The 24,856-nt window shown below is 45.5% G+C and overlaps 1 protein-coding gene across 2 annotated transcripts in view; it reads left to right on the forward strand.

The window, feature by feature from the left end:
• Positions 1-24,856, forward strand: part of SLC22A4 (solute carrier family 22 member 4) — a 54,145-nt gene that overhangs the window by 15,333 nt on the left and 13,956 nt on the right. For both annotated transcript variants that reach the window (XM_019799001.2, XM_002912953.4), the window contains exons 2-9: positions 613-716; positions 2,046-2,200; positions 10,519-10,690; positions 14,757-14,883; positions 18,095-18,195; positions 19,816-20,030; positions 21,293-21,475; positions 24,137-24,272. In XM_019799001.2, coding sequence (XP_019654560.1) covers positions 613-716; positions 2,046-2,200; positions 10,519-10,690; positions 14,757-14,883; positions 18,095-18,195; positions 19,816-20,030; positions 21,293-21,475; positions 24,137-24,272 — 1,193 coding nt within the window. The remainder of the gene's footprint in view (positions 1-612; positions 717-2,045; positions 2,201-10,518; positions 10,691-14,756; positions 14,884-18,094; positions 18,196-19,815; positions 20,031-21,292; positions 21,476-24,136; positions 24,273-24,856) is intronic.

Below are 24,856 nucleotides of genomic sequence, written 5' to 3' on the forward strand. Positions count from 1 at the left end.
GGTGGGAAGGAGTGTAGAGGGAGATAAAGAGCCCTGGAGAAGTGTAGCTACCCCACCTCCTCCCCCACCACACAGTCGGCCCTGAATTCAGGTCCCAGGCTTGGTCTGTGGTGTGAATGGAGCAGGGAGAAGAGGGTTTTCTGGAGCAGTCTGTTCAGAAGGTATCATCACAGACCACTTGCACTCTTCAACAAGGCAGAGGAAACTTCTACACTTGGACCAAGTGACCAGGCCTTCTGCCCTGCCCCTCGGGAGTTTCAAACACCTTCCCTCAATCCTTGGTTGCCTTCTGAAGCAGAAACACTACCTTGCTTCATACCGCTTCACAGCTGACGGGTCACCAGTTAGTTACAGCCATGGCCTCACTAGCTTCTCCCTTACCCTCAGAAGAGGAAGGTGGGTCTCAGGGAGGACAGTGACTTGCCCCAGTAAGTGGCAGTCAGGAGTCAACGCCAGGGCTGTGAGGTCTATGCTCTGAGCACAAAGTCAACAGCCTGTCACAGGGAGGAGGGAGCCTGTTCCACGCTGCCAGGCGAATACTCCCTCAGGGCTGGGCTGGGGCTGGACCTGCCGGAGGGCTGGGCTCACACTTCATGTTGTCTTCTCTGGCAGTGGAATCTAGTGTGTGATGATGATTGGAAGACGCCCCTCACCTCCTCCCTGTTCTTCGTGGGCGTGCTGCTTGGCTCCTTTGTGTCCGGGCAGCTATCTGACAGGTAAGGAGGCTGGTAGGGAGAGGAGGTGCGATAGGGCCCCTTGTCAATTCACTGCCTATCTTGGAGTTGGGCTGAATTTAAGGTATTTCTACCCAGGGAAAGAGAGGCCCCTCATACCAACAAGTCAGTGAAAGGAGGAGCCATGATGTCTCCCTCAGCCCCTTGCTGGAACCGTCTTTTGTTCATTTCTCCCAGCCTTATGCTGTCAGGGCTTTGGCCAAGAGTCTGGAGGAGGCAATAGCTCCATGTGAAACTGGTCCTTATAGCACCAAACCTCTCAAAAAAAAAATCACCACTGCCTCCCCCTCCTACGCCTAACTCTGACACGGGATCTGTCCAGAATCAGCCATCATGCAGAGTAAGGGCCAGACAGCGAGTACCCACATCGCTGCTGTGGGTCAGGCCTAACCCATGCTGGTTGTGGGCCTCCTGGAATGCAGAGTCTAGAGGAGACAGCACCCCAGCTCCAGAAGTGCCCCACTGGCCCCTGTTCTAAGGGGCCTGGAGCAGGAAGGTGGGAGTGCTAAATACCACTGTTGGGAAGACTTCGCAGAGGAGGTGCCTGTCCCTCCTCCCGTTACAAAGTCCCAAGGGACCGCAAGCCCACCAGCCTGAGACCTGATTTTGGAAAATGAGGTAGGAGACAGTTCTGCTCACCTGTGCTCCATTCCACCCACTGGTCACTATCAGAAAGTGAAATGAAGACTGAGGCTAACTCCCGTGTTATGGGTACTGCTCAGAGGTGCACTTCCCGAAGAGGGTTCCCTTGTAATATTGTTTGCACAGTAGATTCACCTGGGAAAACTGTTTAAATCCCAATACCCAAACTGCATGCCAGAAAATGAGACTCTCAGGAGGTGGGCTGCTGGCCCCAGCGTGTTTTGGCACCAGGGGATTTCAAGTGCGCTAAGGTTGAATACCGCTGCCATAGAGGGGACCTTCATCCTAGATTGACAGAATTCCCATATTGCTGGTATTAGAGGTCTCTGCAATCTGCACTTACCCATTTTCCAGAAATGTGATGCCAGCTTCTACCTGGGGCTTGTTCTAAGGAGCAGATTTCTATGGGGCCCTTGCATGAGCTGCTTTGTGCTTTCGAGATATGGGGCCTCTACAGAAGTTTTAGAATCTCAAAAGGCACCTTCTGGGCAGATGGACGCCTGAGATATCACCAAGGAAGAACTGAGGAGGACAAGACAGGGAGAAAAGTCTGTTCCAGCCCTGAAAACAAAACAAAGTCTGCAGCGATGCGTGACTCGGGGCTCGCCACGTGCCCTGAGTTACAGCTGCCGCGGCCGCGTGTGCCATGTTTTGTGCTCTATTCTACAGGTTTGGCAGGAAGAACATCCTCTTCGCAACCATGGCCGTGCAGACTGGCTTCAGCTTCCTGCAGATTTTCTCCATCAACTGGGAGATGTTTACGGTTTTATTTGTCATTGTCGGCATGGGCCAGATCTCCAACTATGTGGTGGCCTTCATTCTAGGTAGGAACAGTTTCTAACCCTCGGAGCTTCTCCTTCCAACCCTCTGAGAGGCCTGGGAAGGGGGGGTCCCCTGAAGAGGGCATAGGGAGTGCTTTTAGCACACAAGGAAGCACCTCACCCCATGGGCTGTGCCTCTAAAACAGGATCAACCTCGGATATCCGTGTGTTGGGGAGGGGGCTGTGGTCTCAGGTTCTTTGATCTGGTCACAGGCAAGGCGGGTGCTCCAAGGGAGCCCGCTCTGTGCTGGGCTCTGAAATGTGGTGGTGAACAGAAGCCAGAGCTGATCAGAACCACCCACACAATAACTGACACATTTCAGGAACACGGCTTGGGAAAGGCACAAAGTTGGGGTGTTGGGGGAGGAACCACCTAGAGAAGTCTTTGATCTGAGTTGTGAAAGCCTGGAACTTCTGCCTGGGCCAGAGAAAAAGTGTTTCTGGCAGCTGTGCATGGCCCGCGGAGGGACTTAGGGCAGTTGGTGTGGCCGGTACACAGGGGGAGGAGGCAGGTGCTGACAGGAGCTCAGTGCCGGGTCTGCCTCACTGGGTAGGACTGGTCTCACCCTGAGTCACAGCACACCCCAGAGCTTATCAGCTGCGTGCAGGATGACATGCTCTGTTGATAGGAGTCAGTCTCCTAGCTGCAGCCTTGCTTCTGGAGTATCAGGCAGCATGAAGGGGACACACAAGCTAAAGGACATGAGGAGGCCCCTAGGGCCCTCACCAGCGTTTCCTGGGAGCTCCAGGCAGCCTGGCCAGGGTCACCCACAGGAGCAAGCGTCCCCACATACTCTCTGTGCCAATCTGCTCTCTGACCAGCTGAGGGTGGGGGGAAATGAGGATCACCTCTGGGACAACAGACCCAAATTCCCATAATCTCTCATGTGATGGTCTATCTTTATTGGCTCAGTACTGGCCTAGTTTGTCCCTACTGCCACAGTAAAATTATTAATGTTGCCCTTTTATTGTCAGTCTGGCAATTCTTCCTGTCCCAAAAGTCTAAATTTGTTAAGATGGGTTCTGATCGCTTTTAGGATTCTAACTTTGGAGGTGCTGTGTTCTCTTAGTTGAGGAGGTATACACTCCCTGCGGGGTTGCCAAGTTGGTATGACTCACATTCTAGTCCTTTAATCATTTGTGAAGAGCTCCTCGCCACAGCCAAGGTGTCCGAAGGGGGGTGAGGGGAGGGGAGAGCATGCTGAAGCCACGTGGGCCCAGCAGTTAGCACCCTCTTTAGCAGGTGCCAGCAGGAAGGGGGCCTCTCTCTTCCCTGTGGGGAAGGAGGGCAGCCAGATGTTCTTAAAGAAGGTCCTTTGTGTAGACGACACAGAGCTTCAGGCCAGTGGTGCTAGAAACTAGGGATTAGAGGAAGTTAGGTTGGAAACTGCAAACTCCTCATGACTGATGGCCCCAAGGACACAGGGCTCTTGAGTAAAGCCTATTTGTTCTCATAGGCAAAATCTCCCAGAATCCATCTTCCTAGTGGTAATCCTCCCTAAACCTGAAAAGTCCAATTTATGGCTCTGCTTGGGACAGACACATACCACCATACAGACACATACAGACACATACGGGACTGAACAGGCCTCCTCAAAACAGGGGATTCTGCCTGAGGCCAGCAGACCCCTTTAAGCAGGACCTAAAGGACCATCTGAAATGGGAGGGCAGAAAATCATAGAGAAACCTCATCAATAGGATTGGGAGCCAGAAGGGGTTTGTGCCCAGCATGCATCCCCCTGGTTCTACTGACTGGCCAGGGTTGAGTGCTTCCTTTCCAAGGGGGCACAGGATGCTTCTGGGGCCTTGGAACCTCTGCTATATGAGGGAATGAGGCTGGGAGAGCCCACTCCAGGCCTCCTGCAGGGAAGTCCTACCCCCCTGGCGCTGACCCTACAACCTGCTCCCCTCCCTGCTCCCCACGCCAAGAAGAATGATAGGGCCAAGGGAAAAGTAAGATCTTGTAAGATCCGTCAGAGCCCAGATTTACAAGCCAGGCATCAGGGAGCTGGATGCTGGGTACCGTGGGCTCCCCATCAGCCTGGGTCCCGGAGCCTCCCTGGCTGTCGTTTTACTCCACTGTGCTCTAGGAAACTGCTGACCTTTCTGTCCTTGTATGAGACTCTTTGTGTTGCGTTCTCAGGTTTGGACATTTAAGAATGTCACTGAACACCTACCCGCCCCCGCTGGAGCAGCGGACTCTGGAGTCCGGGCCGGGGCAGGCGCGGGCGCCAAGTGCGAGCGCTGGGCGGCGCCCGGCTTCTCCGCAGAGCACTAGCGCCCTCTGGCGTCCCGGGGCTAAAATGTGAATTCTGGGTTCTGAGTAGAAGGAAAGCTTGGGGTCTGGGCCTTTTTCTTTTGTCCTCTGGCTCTAGGGAAGGGATGTTAAGACTCTGCGACAATAATCTCATTTTAAGGGACTTCACATTAATTCAGGAAGCTGAACTATTTCCATTCTCAAAACGACACAGAAGCAGATCCTTTCCTTGTTCTACATTTTAAAAGTTATAAAATTTGCCAGAGTCATAGGAGACAAGAAAAGGGAGGGCAGAAACAGTGCTAGCCAAAGGAACATAAAGTGGATTCACCTAGTAGCGAGACCCCTGCCAAAACGACGCTGGTTTAGGAGGAAATGACCACTCAGGACCAATGACGGCTGACCTGCGTGGACTCCAGGCCCGCGGGGGCCCCCCCCCCCCCCCCCCCCCCCCCATCTCCCACTGTTTCCCAGAAATAGCACCTCCCAGCGGTCCATGGCCTTCTGGGTAAAATGCCACAGGCTCCTCCTTTATCCCTCATAACTACCTGTTCAAATTTATTTTGCAGTTAACTGCCTTCCTGTCTTGACCAATCTATGAATTCAGTATTTTCCTGGTACTCCTAACATCAACTTCCTGTGCAATGTTTGTGCCAGCATGCTCACCTGTTTAAAACTCTGCTTCCTCTCCTGTCTAGATGTGTGCTTCCTTTCCAAAAGTATGTAACTGATGGCATCCTCCTTTATAACTCTGGCTACCAGAAGACTCAGGCAAAATTGAAATCTAACTCTGTCAATCGTGCGGTCTTTATCAGCCATGTATTTTTAAAGTGTTTTTAAATTGAGATACAATTTGCATACCATACTATTCACTCTTTTAAAATGTGTAGTTTAGTGGTTATTAGTATATTTGCAAAGTTGTACAACCAACAACTCTTTCTAACTCCAGAACATTTTCATCACCTCCCCAAGAACCCTGTACCCATTAACAGTGCCTCTCTGTTCTCCTTTTTTCCTAACCCCTGGCAACCACTAATCTGCTTTCTGTCTGTATGGTTTTATCTACTCTGGACATTTCAGATAAGTGGAAGCACACAACCTGTGGCTTTTGTGACTGACTTCCTTCGCTTGTTGTTTTCAAGGTTGGTCCATACTATAGCATGAATCACTATTCCATTGAATGGATTTACTACATTTTCTTCATCCGTACAACAGTTGATGGACATCTGGGTTGTTCCCACTTTTTGGCTATCAAAAATAATGCTAATATTAACATTTGAGGACAGGTTTTTTGTGGATATGTGTTTTTACGTCTCTTAGCTATGTATGTAAGAGTGGAGTCGCCTGGTCATATGGTGATATGGTCATATGGTAATTTTATATTTAATTTATATTTAATTTAATTAATATTTAATCATTTAAGGAACTGCCATACTGTTTTTCAAGGGGATCAGTTGCATATTTTTTGTTCTTTCCTACAAGGTAGAACTTTTGCCTTTCTACGTATTTTACTGTAATGTTGCCATTACCTTAATGTGTTCAAATTAAAAGGTACCTCAGAGACTTCAAGGGATGAGATGGGATATAAATACACTAAGAGGATGCAGAGATTTGCTGGCACCCCCTGCTTGCACTGTACTGTGTGAAGAAAGACATTTTGGAATATATGCAGAGATAGCAAGGGTTACTTTTAACTAGAATGATCTCTTTAGGTTCATGAGAGGAGAGAGGAAGGCCTGAGTAGGGAATATCTGTTAATTTGGAGAGAGTTCTGAATATTTTCAGGGAGCAAAGAGAGGTTCTGTTGTCTTCCATTGGGTCTTTTGGTCAAAGCCACTGTACTTTCTTCATTCCTCTGACATTCAGCACATTTCAACTGTTTGACCAGGATAAGAGAACTAGCTATTCCTAAGCACCTACCACATGCCAGATGCTCTACTAGGCTCTTTACACATGGTGTCTCAGTCCTCGTAATAAAGACCTCCCAAAGTAGGACTTATCAAAGTCACTCTAGTAACAGATGAGTGTCAAGGAGCCCAGGATCTCTGCAGATGCCTCTCTGCACATGGCCTCTCTACTCACAACCCAGGGCCCCTGGGTCCTACCCCATAGACTGGCAACAGTAACATCTTCTTCTTTCTTGAGCAGTGGTCTGGTAGGGTCTGCTGCAGGCCTCTGTTGGTCATTCATGGAGGAGCAGATCCTGCCTTCATGTGGAATGGATCCGGTGGTTCCTGGGATGACGACCAGAGAAGGGCCTTGATCAATGTGGAAGCAAGCCTAGCCCTCTCTGAGTCACTCCCTCTTGGAGAGAGTGCTTGGATTGGGGCGGTAGTGACAGGCAATGGACAAACACTCCTGATCAGGACATGCCTGTCTGACTTAGATGACAGAATTCACTCCCAAGAGTCACTCCAAGGCCCAACCAGACCAAGACCAACCAGGAGCAAAACAATGGGGGGTAAACAAGCCCAGGACAGGCATCCCCGGCCAGCAGAGCCAGAAGTCACTGCCGTCATCTCCTGGGCAGTTGCAGGCCATGGAAGGTTTGCAGGAGTTGGGGCTCCTCTCCTAGTGCTCCTCAGAGAGGGCTGGTTGGCTGTCAGTTGGTTCATAGACCAGCCCAGGAAGGGAACACGCAAATCCTCACCTCTTGAAAGGAGGGCATGGCCTGACCCATCTCCCATCAATGTCTCTCTTAGGAATCTCAGTTGAAAGACTGCTTGATAAGGCCCAGGTTTTGCCTCCAGGTGATTTTTTTTCTAGAAGGTATCCATAGTTCAAACAGATCGGGCTTAAATCCTTGCTGCCCCACTTACTACCTATGTGTGAATTGAGGCAATTTCATTCAACTCTTTAAGTCTCAGCTGATCATTGTAAAACAGAAGTAATATTAGTTCTTTTTTTTTTAAGATTTATTTATTTATTTGAGAGAGAGAGAGATCAAGGGGGAGGGGCAGAGGGAGAAAGAGAAACTCAAGCAGACTCCCCAGTGAGCATGGAACCCGATGTGGGGCTCCATTTCACGGCCCTGAGATCATGACCGGAGCCGAAAACCAAGAGTAAGACACTTAGCCGACTGCGCCACCCAAGTGCCCCAGAAGTAATATTAGTTCTCGCGTAATTACTATGAAGCTTCAAAAAGGTGATGTATGCAGACACTTAGTCTAGGACCTGGCTCAAAGGGCCCGCTCAAAAACAAAAGTTAGCTAGGAAGATGATGATGGTGATGACGACGATGATGATGGGTCAGGAGGGTGGTTGTCTAAAAGTCAGAGCACAGGAAGTTGTGCTAACAAGGAACTCTTCGGGGTCGTGCCATCCATGTGGCTTCCCAGAAAGGCAGAGGGGTAGATTTAAAAGGCTGTGTCCCCCACAGGTACTGTACAAAGTCAGAACAACTCTGTTCTGGCCTAAGACCTGAGCTTAGAGACGGAGGTTATCTAGGAATCCAGTGGTGTCTCTTCTCTCTCTTCTCTTATGAGGGTCATGGAAGCATGGGGGAGCTCCCTTGGCCTCACGATTCTACCAGATTCTCACTTGGTCCAGTACCCTCGCTCTTTCCTCAACCAAATCCTCTGCTGCTTTCCTTCTGAAACTTTGCTTAGGAACAGAGCGCCCCCCATTCATTCCCACATCACGATAATGACAGTCAAAGTATTTACAAACACGGCATGGTGAGTCTGCCTCTGGAATGGTGGAGGGTCATGACTGAGGTAAGAAAAGATCTGGAAATAACACTCATGATCCTCAAAAAAGGCAGGCCTTGTCTTTGGAAATTAGTGGAGAGGCTGAAAAGTGCCCTAGGTGGTTAGGCCTAGGACTGCCCGCAGTCTGGAATGGGAGAAGCACACATTATTGGCCATTTCTGTCAGTCTGGTTTTTAGAAATTGTTGTTCAGGAGAGAACCACAGAGGCACACCTCTCAGTTATGATGAGTAAGGAAGAAATGGGCAGGGGATAAGGAACAAGTCGGCGGTGAGAATGGGAAACTAGCCAAATATGATTGACCCATGAACAATTGGGGGGGGGCACAGACCACCCTCCACCCACACAGTTGTTAAGTCCATATATAACTTTTTGGCTCCCCCAGAACTTAACTACTAATATAGAGTATTGTTGATCAGAAGCCTTACTGATAATGATGTGGGAAACAAAGGCAGAGAAAAATTATTAAATTTCCTTACTACTTATAGCCCATTGACAAGTCCCTGAAACAGGCAGAGTGACGTTCCTCTAGGGACTCAGCTGCCTCGATGTTGACACTTTGCTAAGGGCAGAAGGCAATCCTAGCCCAAACCACCCCCTGCCCCAGGATCCTATAAGTCTAATTTAACATATAAAAATTGCTTTGGAAACTTCCTTTATCTCTAAACCCCCCAAGATACATGTTGGCAATCACCCCCCAAGCATATGGCCCACCGATATACATCTGAAGGGTCTCATGACTAAGGTTTTATTAGACGGTAATAAATGACCTCTTCCCAACAATAACTAGCCCTCTCAAGGTTCTGGAAACCTTGCTTCCAAATTCCTTAGAGACTTACACTATCCCAAGCCCCCTCGAAACTTTAAAGTATATAATGGGCCACTCCTCATGACCCCAGGGCATCTCTTTCTGCCCACAGGTCCTGTCCGTGTGCTTTAATAAAATCACCTTTTTGCACCAAAGACATCTCAAGAATTCTTTCTTGGCCGTCAGCTTTGAACCCTAACATTCTTTCCTACATCAGTAACATACATAGTCGATAAACACATATTTTTATGTTATATGTATTATATGCTATATTCTCAAAAGAAAATAAGCGAGAGAAAAGAAAATGTTATCATGAAAATCATAAGGAAGAAAACACATTTACAGCACTGTATTGTATTTATTGGGAAAAAAATCCTTGCATAAGTGGACCCATGCACTGCAGTAATCATACCGCTTCTCTGGAATTAGCTCTTAATTCCTTAGCCTGTAAGGAATGGAAACACAACTGAGAAAATATCTCCTGAAAGACAAGCTTGAATGGTCCATGGAATGGTCTGTTTTGTGTTTCCTGGGCTGCTTTTTTGTAGCAGTGGGAAGATCTCAAACTGAAAGCAGAGCTGTTGCCATTGGCCAGATCTCTGACTCAGGGGCCAAGGACCAAGAGTGGACTCTGGAAAGGGCCCAGAGCTCTGTGACAACAGAGGGACTTATTCTTGGACTCTCCCATTGCAACCGGGAGCTCCAAGAGTCAGGCAAGTTCTCTGGAAGACCTGTGGTGCTGAGCAGAGCAAGAGCCAATGGCCAGCTGTGTGTCCTGTCCCAAAACAGGGCCCAATACCAGGCAATTTGGGGCCTTTGTGGTGTTCTGGGAAAGTTCTGTGAAGCTCCCTGGGTGTGTGGCCAACTCTAGAGCTGCCACCTGCTGGGCCAGCAAAGAGCTCCTCCTTTCTTTCCTTGGTCTGAGTAGACTGTGTGTGTGCCTGGGGCTGATCTTTGGGTGCAATGTGGCTACAGGGAATTCAGCCCTGGGTGCCTGTGGAGGGGTAGGGGTGGGGGTGTCTGCTCCATGTACCTCGGAGTCAGCTGGATCCAATTTATCATTTCTCAGGGCTCAAGGGTGGCTAATGGTGTCCTAACACGACACTGTTAACGTTGAACTGTCCACTGTTTCCCGAGACCCCGTGTCTGCTGGTTTACAGTGGGGAACCATGGGAAAGGCTACATGCATCATGACCCCACAAAGCCCTTCAGAAGAGCCCCCACTGTCTCCCAGAACACCCTGAGTGCTTAATTTGGAAGCAGGCATTAGAAGAGACGACCTCTCAGGGCTGGGCATGAGACAGCCTTAAAAAGATAAATCTGTGGCTCCTTGAAAATCTCATGCAAACTCATCCTTCTCTAAGGTGACAAGTCTTGGGTCGCTTCCCACTTTCTTCACCCTGATCACGACTCCTCTGGGCCATAAGGCAAAGGCATTTTCCCTTTTCTGAGTAACTGCAGCTCAAAATCTAACTGCCAGGTAATGATGTAAAACGGCAAATATTAAAGTGAGTTAAAATGCTAATACTCCTCCCTTGTTTTGAACAGGAACTGAAATTCTTGGCAAGTCAGTTCGTATTATATTCTCTACGTTAGGAGTGTGCACATTTTTTGCAGTTGGCTACATGCTGCTGCCACTGTTTGCTTACTTCATCCGAGACTGGCGGATGCTGCTGCTGGCGCTGACGGTGCCCGGGGTACTGTGCATCCCTCTGTGGTGGTGAGTGTGGCTCGGTCCCAGACAGCCCCTGCCGCGGGCCAGCATGCCCAGAGCCGGCATCTGCTGCTGGCCCCCGCGCCGGCTCGCCCACTCTCTGGCTCGCGGTGCAGCTGGCTGAGGCCGGGGCTTCCGAGCCCAGAGCTTGGGTGCCTCGCCTGAGGGGGGCTCACTGCGGGTGGGCTGTCTGCTGCGGTCTGCTTCTCCAAGGTCCCACGGGGCACCGTTCTCAGGCAACCCGTGCCCACGGAGGCCCACCCCACTCCTGTCGGCTGTTGGTGGTTGGTGTTGTTTGTGGAGATGGTCCTGGTGGGTTTTGTTGTTTCTAACTCTGCCCCTCCTCTGCTCTTCTGACACTTTTCTCTCTCTAGGGAATCTCTTTCACCTTATGGATTCAATTAATGTAATGTCCTCGAGCTTTCCTATCACGGGGAGATGAACATCTAGGATGTGCCTGTTTTTCTGCTTTGTCTTTTTTTTTCTTTGAGATTTTATTTATTTTTTTTGTCAGAGAGAGAGCACAAGCAGGGGGAGCGGCAGGCAGAGGGAGAAGCAGGCTCCCCGCTGAATAAGGAGCCCAATGAGGCCCTGGATCCCAGGACCCTGGGATCGTGACCTGAGGCCAAGACACTTAACCGACTAAGCCACCCAGGCATCCCTCTGCTTAGTCTTGATGGGCAAGAGAATTCTTTTCATATAATGAATTGTTAGAGAAATGTTCTCTCCTTCCTCAGTCCTGCCACCCAATTTTGACACATCAGTGTGGGATTAACCAAGTTTGGAGAGACTGGCCCCAGTTCCACCCAAATTAATTATGCGGGAAACTTCAGGTGAGAGAAGAGATTCGAATAATGGAATAAGGTCCCAGCTGCACCTTCTTTTTGGGGATCCTCCCATTTCTTTGTTTTTTGTTTTTGTTTTGGGGTTTTCTTCCTCCCATATTCAAGCAAGAGGAAAAGGGATTTCTTCTATTGGTGGTTCTCTCTCTCTCACTAATTCTTCTTCATTTGGTTTGGTTTCATATCAATATCAAATCTCCCAGAAGTGATAGGTTTTACCGAACTGCTTGATCTCCCTCTGCTTACACACAATGAAAGTTTCTTTGATCGTTTTTTAAAAACTTGTGATTTAGACTAGCCCTCATGGTTCCCTGTTCTTTGTACACAGCCTACGAATTTGCCTTGCCTAAAGGTCCTTTATCTTGCTGCAACTGTTAGACAGTCTTAGAGGCTGGCAGGCAGCACATTTTGGCCTTGTTGGACCAGTTAGCTCAGGTTGGACCACTCCCATTTACTGTCTTATTATCATGTCTAAGACCGCTGTCCTTTTTCTTGGCATGGATGTTCCTGAGAGGAGAAAGCACTTTTTCCTTAGTTCCCTGGAATTTGAAAGACAATGTGTTAAGGGTTAGATACTATTCGGATTTGGAGGTTTCCTCTGCAACCCAGTCTGAGGGTCAGGAAAAATTATGGTAAATAAGGACAGGCCATTAACTACACAGCTCTGTCTCCAAGGCAGCACCCCAGATTTACAAGAGCAGGGCTATTTTGTGGAATGAGAGCCAGCATCATCATCATCAACAACAACATCAGCTTTGTCACATCTTCTGACCCTCTTTCCACAAATCCCTTGCTGACTGAATTTACTGTAAAAGGTGTTGGTGACCAGAGGTTCTCTCAAGACACAAGACAAGACTATTCAAAGGTTATTTTCTGCCTTCTCAGATGAATGATGTTATTAATCTATGATCCCTGGGTCTAGTTGCCATTTTGGCCAAAGAGACCAGTACTTCTAAAATATGTTATAACCAACCTTATTACTGTATGATTCTATCAGAGAGAGAGAGAGAGAAGGAGAATAAAAATAAAAGGGCCCTGACTGACTATAAGAGATGAATAGGGATCTTAATTTCTAGGGCTTGGACCTTTGCTTCAGATCCCAATATTGCAGCAAGGAACAACTCTGATAGGTCAGCCCCTTCGGTTTCCAGTAAAGACAGTCCATCCCATGAGGAGCAGCCTTATTCTTGCCCTAAGGAGAGTTCTTCCTTCTGTTGCCCCGGGGCTCGCTCGGGAGCGCTCTGGGCTGTGGGCATGCTGTACCAGGGACAAGACTGCCCCAGACGGAGGGCAGCCCAGGGCCAGCACTACGAACCCGTGTGCTCGTCCTAAAAGTTTAACAACAGTCTTATCATTTTCCTATAAAAATGAAATAGCAAAATAGCTTTCTTTGAACACCTTGTTCTTGAGGGTGGGGCTTCCTGAAGCCATGCTCGTCAATCTAGGTGGGCTGGGGTCATGGGGGGTTGGCTTCAGGCTGCTGTGTTCCCTGCTGCCTTCTCAATGTGTAATAGAGACTCCCCAGCAATGCCGTTCCCCTGTTCTATGTGAACTCAATCTACAGAGAGGCTACAGTGTACACCCTCGTTTGGCGGTCCACTAACGATCAGCTAGACTTGATTCTCTGTACAGCACAAAAGCCATGGCCAAAGTAGAGATCGCAGCACCCCGAGCACCGTGGGCTAGAAATGAGAGTAAACCTATGCAGAGCCCTGCAGGTAGTCTGGGGATTTTTTGTATCTCAAGTTCCCTTTAAAAAAGTTCAGCAAGTATGAATGGAGTAGGTGTGCAGCGGGTGGGGAGGGAGCCCATAGATGTAACATGGGGGAAGCTTTGCAATATCTAGCCAACTAAACATTAGGAACTTGAAGTCCATGAGGGCCCTGAGAGCCTGTGGGAAGAAAGGTAGGGTATTTCTAAGAACAAACTTGTGGGGGAAAGACATTGCTCAGAATCAGAAGTGAAGTATACATGTATATGTGCATGAAGTATACAGTGGGTGGGAAATAAGAGCTCTAATTCTGCACCCAAGTGCTAGCCACATGCACATACTTGAATTAAAAGTAATAAAATAAAAAAATCTTTTGCTCATTCACACTAGTTACACCCGCTCAATAGCCACATACTATTATTGGCTACTATATTAGGCAACACGGCTACAGAACACTGAAGAAAGTTTTCTTGGACAGCACAGCTCTCATTACTGAAGGTCAGTGACCTAACATCATCAGAGTTACTACAGGGACCAACTAAAGGCGTATTCCAAAATGACATAAACTGGGTTCATTTTTCAACCCATGTGCTAGTAGGCTGGGGGAGGGAGCTGAGGCTTGGCCATTTGGTAAGTTATGTTTTGCTCTGCGGTTAAAGCCTGTTGAGGCTTTGGAGGGGTCCATGTAATGATAGGAGACCTTTGTATTTGCTACATGTAATTTATCTTCTCGGATAACTGAGTACTGACCGATAGGTGAGAAAAGCAAGAGCTGGCAGAAGAATGGCTAGGAGATACTGAGAAATAAAACGGAGGACAGAATAGAAAAATATAAATAAATATAAGTATGATAAAAAGAAATAGGAATAGAAATACAGAAAAGTTAGGAAAGAATAGAAGTGAACTGTGTGTAATAAAAAAAATTTAAGTTTCTAGGCATTAAAAAAAAAAAAAGACAACATTGTCTCCCAAAACCTTGTTTGGTTACTCACTGCCCTGGGAATCTGAGAGCCACAGGGACAGCCCACCGGGGGGTGTCCATATATACACCTTCTCCTCTGACCACAAGAAAAGCCCAAAGAGCATAGATGCCTTGGCCACCTTTACCTGGTAGACTTCTGACCATTGTCAACTGGGGCACCAGGAGTTCTCCAAGGGATGGACGCCCTGAAGACACTAGATTGTGTTCCTTTCAGAGCCACATGGGCTATTAAGTTTGAAGTGATTTTCTCCCGCTGCCCTGGCTTACAGCACCCACAGTTAGTGTTATCCCTTGTAGTCTGGTCCTGCCTTCAGGCATGACAGGTGATCAGCCTTGTGATTTGATCAGAGGTGATCTTGGAGGTGTTTTTTCATTCCTATTATCAATGGAAATCTCACGAGGCCTCCTTCCTGATTTTTTTTTTAAATAGACAAACTACAATCTCACAAAATAAAAATTATTTGGGGGCAACTTATGGTGAATAGTATTAAACCTCACTATTGTGAAAAATTATAAACCATTACAAATTTATTCCAGGTTTATTCCTGAATCTCCCCGGTGGTTGATATCCCAGAGAAGATTTAGAGAGGCTGAAGATATCATCCAAAAAGCTGCAAAAATGAACAACATAGCTGCCCCGAGGGTGATTTTTGATCCTATGGAGGTAAGCATTTGCAGATGTGTCCTCTTAAAATCAGCTAGGCATTCTTGAGTTAATTTAATTCGACGTGGGCCCACTATGTACCAGGCTCTTTGTGAGTCCTTAGAGACACCGTGATGATTAAGTACTGAGGTGAAACCCAGCTCAACTGCGTAGGAATTAGGTGCAATCATACATGTAAACTGCTTAGCCTATAGCAAGTATTGATTAAATATGAGTCCCCTTCCCTTTGGCAAGTTGTATCTCCAACTTTTTATTGGTATTGCTCCATACCACTGGTGCAGTTACATACCAGTGATTTTTGAATGTCCAGATGTGGAAAAAATGTGGTTGAAGGGTATTCCATCCATGGATTTCCCCACCGTACTCTGAATCATGCCACAGCTGCTGAGGAAGCTGTATATACCTTTAGTCTTGCTGTGCCGTGAAGGCACAGCCTCGAGGGGTCACCCCTGAAGGCAGGAGGCCACAAGGGAAAGATGATATTCTCTGGTAGCATCCGTATTTCCTGACAAGTCAGTGAGGACTCGCAGTGTCCCCATCAATGCTCTGTGCTAGGTTCTAGAGAAAATAAGAAAAGTTAGATACAGTTCCTATGCTTAAGGAGCATAGCACGTAGCTAAGAGGGTCAAGAGGATTGGATATAACATAAATGATGTCAGGAGGGAAGAAGTGCTAAGTATCCAAGGTGGGGATGCTGTGTACCAGCAGAGAAAGGGAACAGACGGACTCGGGGCTGCAGAGGCAGGTCCAAACTAGGGGGTGGGAGCTTAGATGAATGGAGAAGATGGGGGCAGGGCATTCCTGGCTAGGAGAAGGGTAGGGGACTGCTCAGGATACCCCAAGAAGACAGGGGCAGCTGCAGCGACAGTATGCCTGCCCCACACTCAAGTCTGCACAGACTCACGTCTGGCTACCCCAGAAAGCAGGAACCTGCAGAAGGAGGTGGGCATTGCCTGGCTCCACCCCAAGAACTTCCTCCAACCCCAGCCTCTGGGACCTCAGACAGAAGCAGATAACCAGGCAATAGCTGAAGGATTAACTACAGCACCATGAACCCGAGCTCTCAGAGGGCTATTAGGGCAAATGTCTCTCAATCCTTTGCTCTTCAGGTCAAGAATTCCATTCCCAGACTTAGATAATTTATTGGACATCAGGAGTGTCCAGTGGACTCTTCCACATCTCAGAGCGGTGCTGGTTGTTTATTGATATTTATTGTGTCTATGATCTGCTTCCTGTCTTTGAGGAACTTACAGTTTAGTAGTGGAGATCAGACCTACACGGTTGAAAGCAGTCATAAAACATGGAAGAGATAGTTATGGGCAAATAAGAGTAAAGTCCAGTGTCAAAACACAAGCTTCTGAAAGCACCTTGTTTCTTCCTGTCCTGAGGCATGGGGAGCCTGGACTGGATGAGCCCGCTGAAGGAAAGGGAGCTTGTGCTCATCTCCATTGCTCACCTCCTGGCAAAGGGCGGGGGGTGGTTCTCTTTAGGACAATCCGCAGAGCCTTGTGCCAGCACATACAGCCTCCTCAGAGTGACAACGGAGAGTCTCCCAGATGTCAGCACAGTGTTCAGCTTTTCTGATGTTCATGCAAGCTGTCAGTAGCGGGGACTACTCTAGGCCCTTTGTTTTCAGGAGAGGAAACCGAGGTACAGAGAAGTTAAGGAATATGCCCAGAATCACGTTGCTAGAAGTCTCACTAGGTCTCTCTGGTGCCAAAGTATATGCACTTAATAGCATGTGATTTCTTATCTCATGTTAGAGGCAGTAGACAGAAAAAAATAGAGAGTAGTGTCATCTTGGAAAGCTACCTTGGGCTTTTCTGGCTTTCCTTCTGAAGCACCTTCAGCCTCTTCATGGCGTCTGGTCCAAAGGTGTTTTGGTGACTCCATACAGGGATAAGCACTGGATATAAGACCTTTCTTGTCCTGAGGTTTCTAAAACTGGCAGTCATCAAATCACCCAAGGGGGGGGGGATCACCAAGTAGCTTTCAAAATACAGAGTCATAGGCTTCAGGGCCCCAGGAAAGATTCAGATTCAGCAGGCCCTGGGTGGGACCTGGCAATCTGCATTTTCATAAGGGCCCCGTAGAAGCACCAAGTGTTAGCATGGGCCTGATGCTCAAGTCCTATCCGTGCATGGCATCCCTTCCAGAACCCTCCATGAAGACTTCTAGTTCCCACTAGTTTATGCAGGCGCTTTACTTTGGTTGTGATCACAGGGTTATACTGCCAGGGGCATGTTCTAGAGCTGTACACTCCAAATCATGTAGAAGAAGAAAGGTAATGTCTGTGAGCAACAGGAGGGAGTGTCTCGTTATTCTTAGAAAGAAGGATGCTCCTATCTGGGGAGCATCTGCTGCAAAGGCAGGTCTGACCGTTTCACTCCTTCACAGTAGACACTCCTTGTTAAGCCACTTACTGCACACACACCATATCCCAAAGAGATTCCACACCTCAGAGCCTTGTAACTTTTTTACAAGTTCCAATAAGCATGGTTATCTAGATTCCTACCACATGGCAAGTTAACTTCAGTAAATTAAAACTAAAGGAGGGAAGCCCGTTGACAGCAGTAAGAAACTGCCATTACCCAGAGAGCTAGCCGTCTCAATGGTGCAGTCATAGTAATAATTATAGTTAAAACGGATTGAGCATCTACCATGGTTCAAGTACTATGCTAAGCTTTATGTATATATGATCTCATTTAATCTTCTCAACTCCCAGTTATTATACCTTTTTAACAGAGAAGTAAACTGAGGGGATACATAGTCACCTGCCCAAGGTCCCTCAGTGAACCCAAATTTGTTCTGACACTGAGACAACAACAAGAAAAATACAAAAGGCAGGCATGAACCTCAAGGCATTTGGAACTGTTTGGCCCTATCCACTCCACAGGTCCTAAGGATCATAGCTTAGTGTGATTTCAAGTCCCCACAGTGATGACCATGAGTCAAGAAAAGGCTGTTAGCAGTCAGGCTTTATATAAAGAGACAGTGAAGCCAATGTTACATATTTCAAAGGCTCAGTCTAAAATGGGCCACAAGTATTTTAAAGTGTTAAAATAAGCATAGAATAAGCAAATTCCAGACTTCTGAGCATATTCAAGGTGAAAGAGACTTATATGAATAATAGGTCTTTCCCACATTGCCATGGTTGAAGATACCCCCTCCTCATTACCTCTTAATCCCATGGTTATTTGCATTATTTTAGCTACAGGAACTGAAACTTCCAAGTCAGCAGAACGTTTTCATTCTGGACCTGTTCAGGACTCGGAATATTGCCACAATAACCATCATGTCCTTTCTGCTGTGGTAAGTAATAAGTGATCTATGAATGTGACACGTGACACCTAAGTATACAACTGATTTTCTCTAATTCACAGCAAGGTCAGGGCAAGGACTGAGTCTTCCTGGGACAAAATAAAAATTATAGAATTCTAAGTTATTTGGAAATGCCTCCATTCAATTCATGGAACTGAAAGAAAGTCACAGGAACAATATTTAAGCCCGCAGTACTGCAGTCCACAGGGAAAGGGTCCCTCCCCTCCTAAAGTAATTGGGATTAATACTATAACGTTGTTGGTGCCTGGAACTGAGAGGCTAATTCAGCTCCTGCTTTCTAACATACTGTACTGCCAACAGAACAGTGACATTAGAACAACCTGAATCCCCACTGCCTACATGGAGTTTGGACAAGCTTTTCACACTTGCCAGTAGCAAACTACCAAGTGATTTTCAGGCATAGAAATAATGAGCGGACTTTGTAGACTAGATTTAATAATGTATCTGCCAAGAAATGAGGAAGAAGAAAAAAAGAACATGCCTATCCCCCAATGGCAACACAAAAAATCGTAGGTTCAGCGAGTCTATTTTTAGGGCCATCCTGTTTTGCAGTTAGAAGAAATCAATGACAGAGTTATGCCTCTGGATTCAGCAAGCATATCCTAAGCAGACTGCTTTCCTCACTTTAGACCTCCTTACTTCTTCTAGGTCAGCGTATGTCATTGGTGCAAACATATCCTGAGCACGACTGAGCCAGGAATAAACTAGTCACTAGTTTTGCCTACAATGTGCTTATTATCAAATGCGAACATTGCTGAGATCCCTAGAGCAATCAAGTTTAATTTTTGTTTTGGATGAGCCAGGGGCTACCCAACCCAGAAAAGATCCAACAATGGTCCTGAAAACATTTTTCAGACAGCCTCTGCTTTTCAGTCATGTTAATAATAAGCAAATATCTGCACAGAGGAGTCCCCAAGGTACAGTTATTTTCCAGAGATAAGCTTACGGTTCTGTGGAAGTTGACTGTAATGACAGGATAGGCAGTGTGTGTCTGTGATACTTTGAACCATTATGGGACTTTCCTTCTTTTCCCTAAAGTGAGTTTTAATAAATTGATTGGAATTCACTGGAAGTGAACCCCACAGGATTACCTATGTGTCTTTGTTTTTCTTTTTGGAAAGAATAAAATCTGGATTTGTGTTCACTGACGTGACGGACAGTCTTTTCTTCAAATAACAGTTGTAAGGGAATGAGGATGGACAGAGTGTTCAGGAAATAATGAAATCTGAAATTATCTAGACCAGGGTAGGGGTTGTTGAATGTTGGTTTGTCTAGCCTAGTGCTGTCCAACAGAACTTTCCACAACAAGGAAAATGTTTTATGTCTGAGTTGTCCATTGTAGTAGCCACTAGCCACATGCAGCTATTAAGCAGGTGAAGTGTGGCTAGTGTGACTTAAAGAACTGAATTTTTAATTTAATTTCAAGTTTAATTTAATTTAATTTTAATTGATTTACTTTTAAGGAGCCATGTGTGGCCAGCAGCTACTTGTAGGACAGAAAGATCAAGACAGTTTCTTGACTATCATGGAATCTTTGAGTGGTTCAAGCCATTCTCTTGTCATTTTTGCCTTTTGTCTTTTGCCTTACAGGATGCTGACCTCAGTGGGTTACTTTGCCCTGTCTCTCAACGCTCCTAATTTGCACGGAGATGCCTACCTGAACTGCTTCCTCTCTGCCCTGATCGAAGTCCCCGCCTACATCACCGCGTGGCTGCTCCTGCGCACCCTGCCTCGGCGTTACGTCATAGCCGGAGTGCTGTTCCTGGGAGGGGGCGTGCTGCTCTTAATTCAGTTCGTACCTGCAGGTAAGAACTTAACCAACATTAACAGCTTACCAGAAAAAGTCCACACCTTGACTAGACTAATTATTAGTCACTGCACCCTGTTTGTGTTGCCTTTACCTCATAAGCTCTTCATAAGTCCACTGGACAAGTGAGCGCTAACTACGTAATTTCCTGTGTTCATAACAACTGCCCTGAAATACAGAGGATCAGAAATCACTGACCGAGAGGAAGACTAAGGCCGTCAGTCATCCCTCTGGTGCTTTCTTTCTTTCTTTCTTTTTTTTCTTTCTTTATTTGACAGAGAGAGAGAGACAGCCAGCGAGAGAGGGAACACAGGCAGGGGGAGTGGGAGAGGAAGAAGCAGGCTCCCAGCAGACGAGGGAGCCCAATGCGGGGCTCGATCCCACAACGCTGGTCTCACGCCCTGGGTGGAAGGCAGACGCTTAACGACTGAGCCACCCACGCACCCCCCCACACACACCTTGGTGCTTTCAAAACCTCTTCTCTGAGGAGCATTTTCCAGTGTTGCGGTACATAGGAGGTGCCAGTTTCAATAGAAGTCAGTGATTTTTAGGGTCTGTAACCCTGAAGTTGTTAAAGAGCACATGAAAACATCTGCTTTTTTCTCCTTATGCCTAACTTTCTCATATTATTAAAATGTTGTCAATAGATCATTGATCTATTTATGTATTTATGCATAGAAACATATATTTCTTTAATAATAATAAACAGGATAGAAAGGATTGGTCCTTCTCTTTGAAGATTAAACTTAACTATATTAACATGCTAACAACTCAGCACCAAACCATTGTAACAAGTAAAAGTGGACAAAGTTCACTGAATGCATAAATAATCTAGAATAACAGTAGAGTAAAACAGAAAGCAACCTGTCTCTCTCCCTCTTTGTTCGTGTCCAATTATTAAGATATTTGAANTTTGAAAGAAAACTTTTTTTTGGGGAATTTTTTTTTTTTTTTTTTTTTTTTTTTTGGAGAGCGAGAGGGGAGGGGGAGTGGCAGAGGGAAAGGGAGGGAGAGAATCTTAAGCAGGCTCTGCACTGAGTGTGTAGACCCTGGCTACAGGGGTTGATATCATGATCCTCAGATCATGACCTGAGCTGAGGTCAAGAGTCAGAAGCTTAACTGACTGAGTCACCCAGGTGCTCTAGGAGTAACTTTATAGTATAAAAACACTGCTGTACAAGTAAAAAGGACAATGAAAGCCACTGAGTTAACAGTCTTACTTCTAAAAGCACCTCTGTTTACCCTGGGTCTCTTTTCCAGATTACAACTTCTTGTCCATTGGTCTGGTGATGTTAGGAAAGTTCGGGATCACCTCTGCTTTCTCCATGCTGTATGTCTTCACTGCAGAGCTTTACCCCACCCTGGTCAGGAACATGGCTGTGGGGGTCACATCCATGGCCTCCAGAGTGGGCAGCATCATTGCTCCCTACTTTGTTTACCTCGGTGAGATGCATCTTGTCAGTTTGTTCTTTTTTTAAAAATATAAAGGAATAGATTTCTCATTGTGAAAAATACAAACAGCCCAGAAAGTACTGCAAAAAGTACAAGTTCATGTCTTCTCTCTCGGCTCCCCAGACTGCAGCCCTAGAAGTAGCTAATATTAACACTTTGGTGAGTAGCCTTTCAGACATTTTGTTTTGCAAAATACAGTTATTGCACACCAGTTATCCAGTTATTGCAAAATATAGATATACACAATAAGATTAAACACATAAACAAAATGATAGATATTGTTGCACTTTTTTAACTTAATATTTTATCAGAATATCTTTCCTTATTAGTATACATAGATTTACCTTCTTTTTAATTAGTATATATTCTTCCAATGTGTGTATAATACATAATTTATTTAACTAGGATCAATGGATGGACATTTAGGCCACTTCCAGGTTTTTATTATTACACATAACACTGCAATGAACATTCTTCTATCCCCCTAAGCCCCTTTGTTCATTTAATTACATACACTTGAATTCATGGATTGTTGGAAAATTTTAAAATTTTCATAGATATTGCCAAACTGGCCTCTAAATATTGTAGTAATTTACAAGCCACCTGTCACTATATGAGAGTGCCTCTTTCTCCATATCCTCACTAACTGGGGATGATCCAATTTTTTAATCATTGGTAATCTGTTATCTGAAAAATAGATATCATTATTGCTTTCATTTCTAATTCTTTAACTATAAATAAGGTTGAGCATTTTTTAAAGATTTATTTATTTATTTGAGAGACAGAGAGAGCGCAGGAGCGCATACTCACGTGAGTTGGGGGGAAGGGCAAAGGGAGAGAATCTTCAAGTGGAAGCCCCACTGAGGGCAGAGTCTGATGCGGGGCTCAATCTCAAAACCCATGAGATCACGACCTGAGCCAAAATCAAGAGTCGGACACTTAACTGACCGAGCCACCCAGATGCCCCTGATTTGTGAGAGCTCTCTGTAATTAAAAGAAATTAACCCTTTGCATATATGTTGTAAATATTCTTCCTAGTTCGTCGTTTACTTTTAATTTTATGATATTTTAAGACATTTTGGTTTCTATATAGTCAGATTTCTCAATCTGGAATAACACAAGGGGGCTTCAGTGGGTTGCTCAATGGATGTAGGATCTCACATTCCAGGCTTAAAACCCCATTAAGGACTCTGACGGTGAGAGATGCTGAGACATCTCTTCATTCTTCCTAGTCATCCATTGGTTACTTACTGGTTCAAACACACACACACACACAAATACTATATCGGAATCCTCAGGAAAGGATTAAAGGATTTAACACTCCAATCTTTGCACAGAAAGTGAAATATTTTCTCTTTTTAATTAATTAATTAATTAATTAAATTAACATGCAATGTGTTATTTGTTTCAGGGGTACAGGTCTGTGATTCATCAGTCTTACACAATACACAGCACTCACCACAATGCATACCCTGCCCAATGTCCATCATCAGCCACCCCATCCCTTCCCCCCACCCCCAGCAACCCTCAGTTTGTTTCCTGACATTAAGAGTCTCTTATGGTTTGTCTCCGTCTCAGGTTTCTTCTTGTTTCATTTTTTCCTCTCTTCCCCTATGATCCTCTGCCTTGTTTCTCAAATTCCACATATCAGTGAGATCATGATTGTCGAGAAAGTGAAATATTTTCTTATCTTAAACATACTCTGCATGGCTGCCCTGAACAAGCCCTAAGAAAGCACATTATAATATAGAATGGTGTCATTTTCCCTTTGTTCCTTCCTATATTTTCAAGCCACATTCACTTGGTCTAAGGGAGGACCATTGGTACGGAAGAAAGGTAGAAGTCTGAGGCAGAGCTTTCTATTCCCCAACAGCTACTCCTGTTAGTGACACAGACGCCTCAGAGAAGCTTCCAGATTACGTTTTCTGTCAAATAAAATTCTTGGGTGTGTTGTCCCTCTGTAATCTCTGTTTGCAGCAAGGAAGCAAGATGAGGATCTATTATTCTCCTGTCCAAGTAATGCCAGATAGGGAAGAGGTGGAATGGTTCTTACAAAACCAAGACACATAAATGTTGCAAAAAGAAACAAAATCCAGGCATAGTGCATTCACTATGCCTGACATTTAGTGATTAAATTGGATTGAACATATTACTTAGGTTGTGGTTTTTTTTTTTTTTAAAGAGTCTCATGGCTCTTTGGACCTAGCTGTCCACTGCAGCCTACTTACTAGTTTAGGCAAAAGCAAAGGTCACACCAGTTATCATGGCCAGTACCTGTCTCTGCGATATCCTTTTTCTCCTTGATGTCCTCTCATCCCCCATCTCCAATGACTTCCACCTTGAGATGGAAAACTTGGTAGGCAAAGACTTCCATCAAAGGAACATCTGTCACACATGGTAAATAATGACTTAGAGAATGCCAACCAGGATAAAAAAGCTTATGATAATGCAAAATCATGTAGGGAAATGACTATGGAAATCACAGAGGCAATGGCTTCTGCCAAAAAGAAACTGATCTTTTGCATACCTTTTTCTTTCTGACAATGTTCAGGTTTTAAACTGCTCTCAAATACTGTTTGCCACCATTACAAAATAATTCCCAGGAGTATCTGGGGAATCCTTGTTTCTAATTGATGTTCTTGTGCCTTCCAGGTGCTTACAACAGAGTTCTGCCCTACATCGTCATGGGCAGCCTGACTGTTTTCATTGGAATAATCACCCTTTTCTTCCCTGAAAGTTTTGGAATGACTCTACCAGAGACCTTAGAGCAGATGCAGAAAGTGAAAGGGTAAGTGGAACTTTAAAAACTGGTAGCAAAATTCCTCAGAAAGAATAAACGTGCAAGAATAGCCAGGAAATTTCTGAAAGAGCAGAGTAGTAAGTAGAGAGTAGCTCTATCAGATAATAAAGTGTATTACTAAGCAAAGGTAATTAAAACCGTATGATTGATAATGGTGTAGGAATAGAAATCACTGGAATAGAATAGAGTTCAGAATTAAATCCAAGGAACTATGAGAACTCAGTCTATGCTAAAAAGTAGCAATTCAAAATCAGTGAGGAAAAGTAGATTATTCAGTAAGGGTGTTAGAGAATTCAGCTAGCCACGTTGGATAAATAAAAAACTTTAATCCTACTTCAGAATAAATACAGCAAGATAAATTGCAGAGTGATTAAAAATGGAGGCCTAAAAATGTAAAATCATAAATGCACCAGAAGAAAACATACATGCTTTTATAACCTCAGAGAAGGCCTTTCTGAGCATGGTATGAAAAGCGAAGAGACGTAAAGGAAGATTGTTACATCTGATTATGCAACTTTAGAAATTGTTGGCACAGCAAGAAAGGAAACCATAAATAAAAACAAAGGTCACAA

This window comes from Ailuropoda melanoleuca, chromosome 3 (assembly GCF_002007445.2).
Source record: "Ailuropoda melanoleuca isolate Jingjing chromosome 3, ASM200744v2, whole genome shotgun sequence".
Classification (NCBI taxonomy): Eukaryota; Metazoa; Chordata; class Mammalia; order Carnivora; family Ursidae; genus Ailuropoda; species Ailuropoda melanoleuca.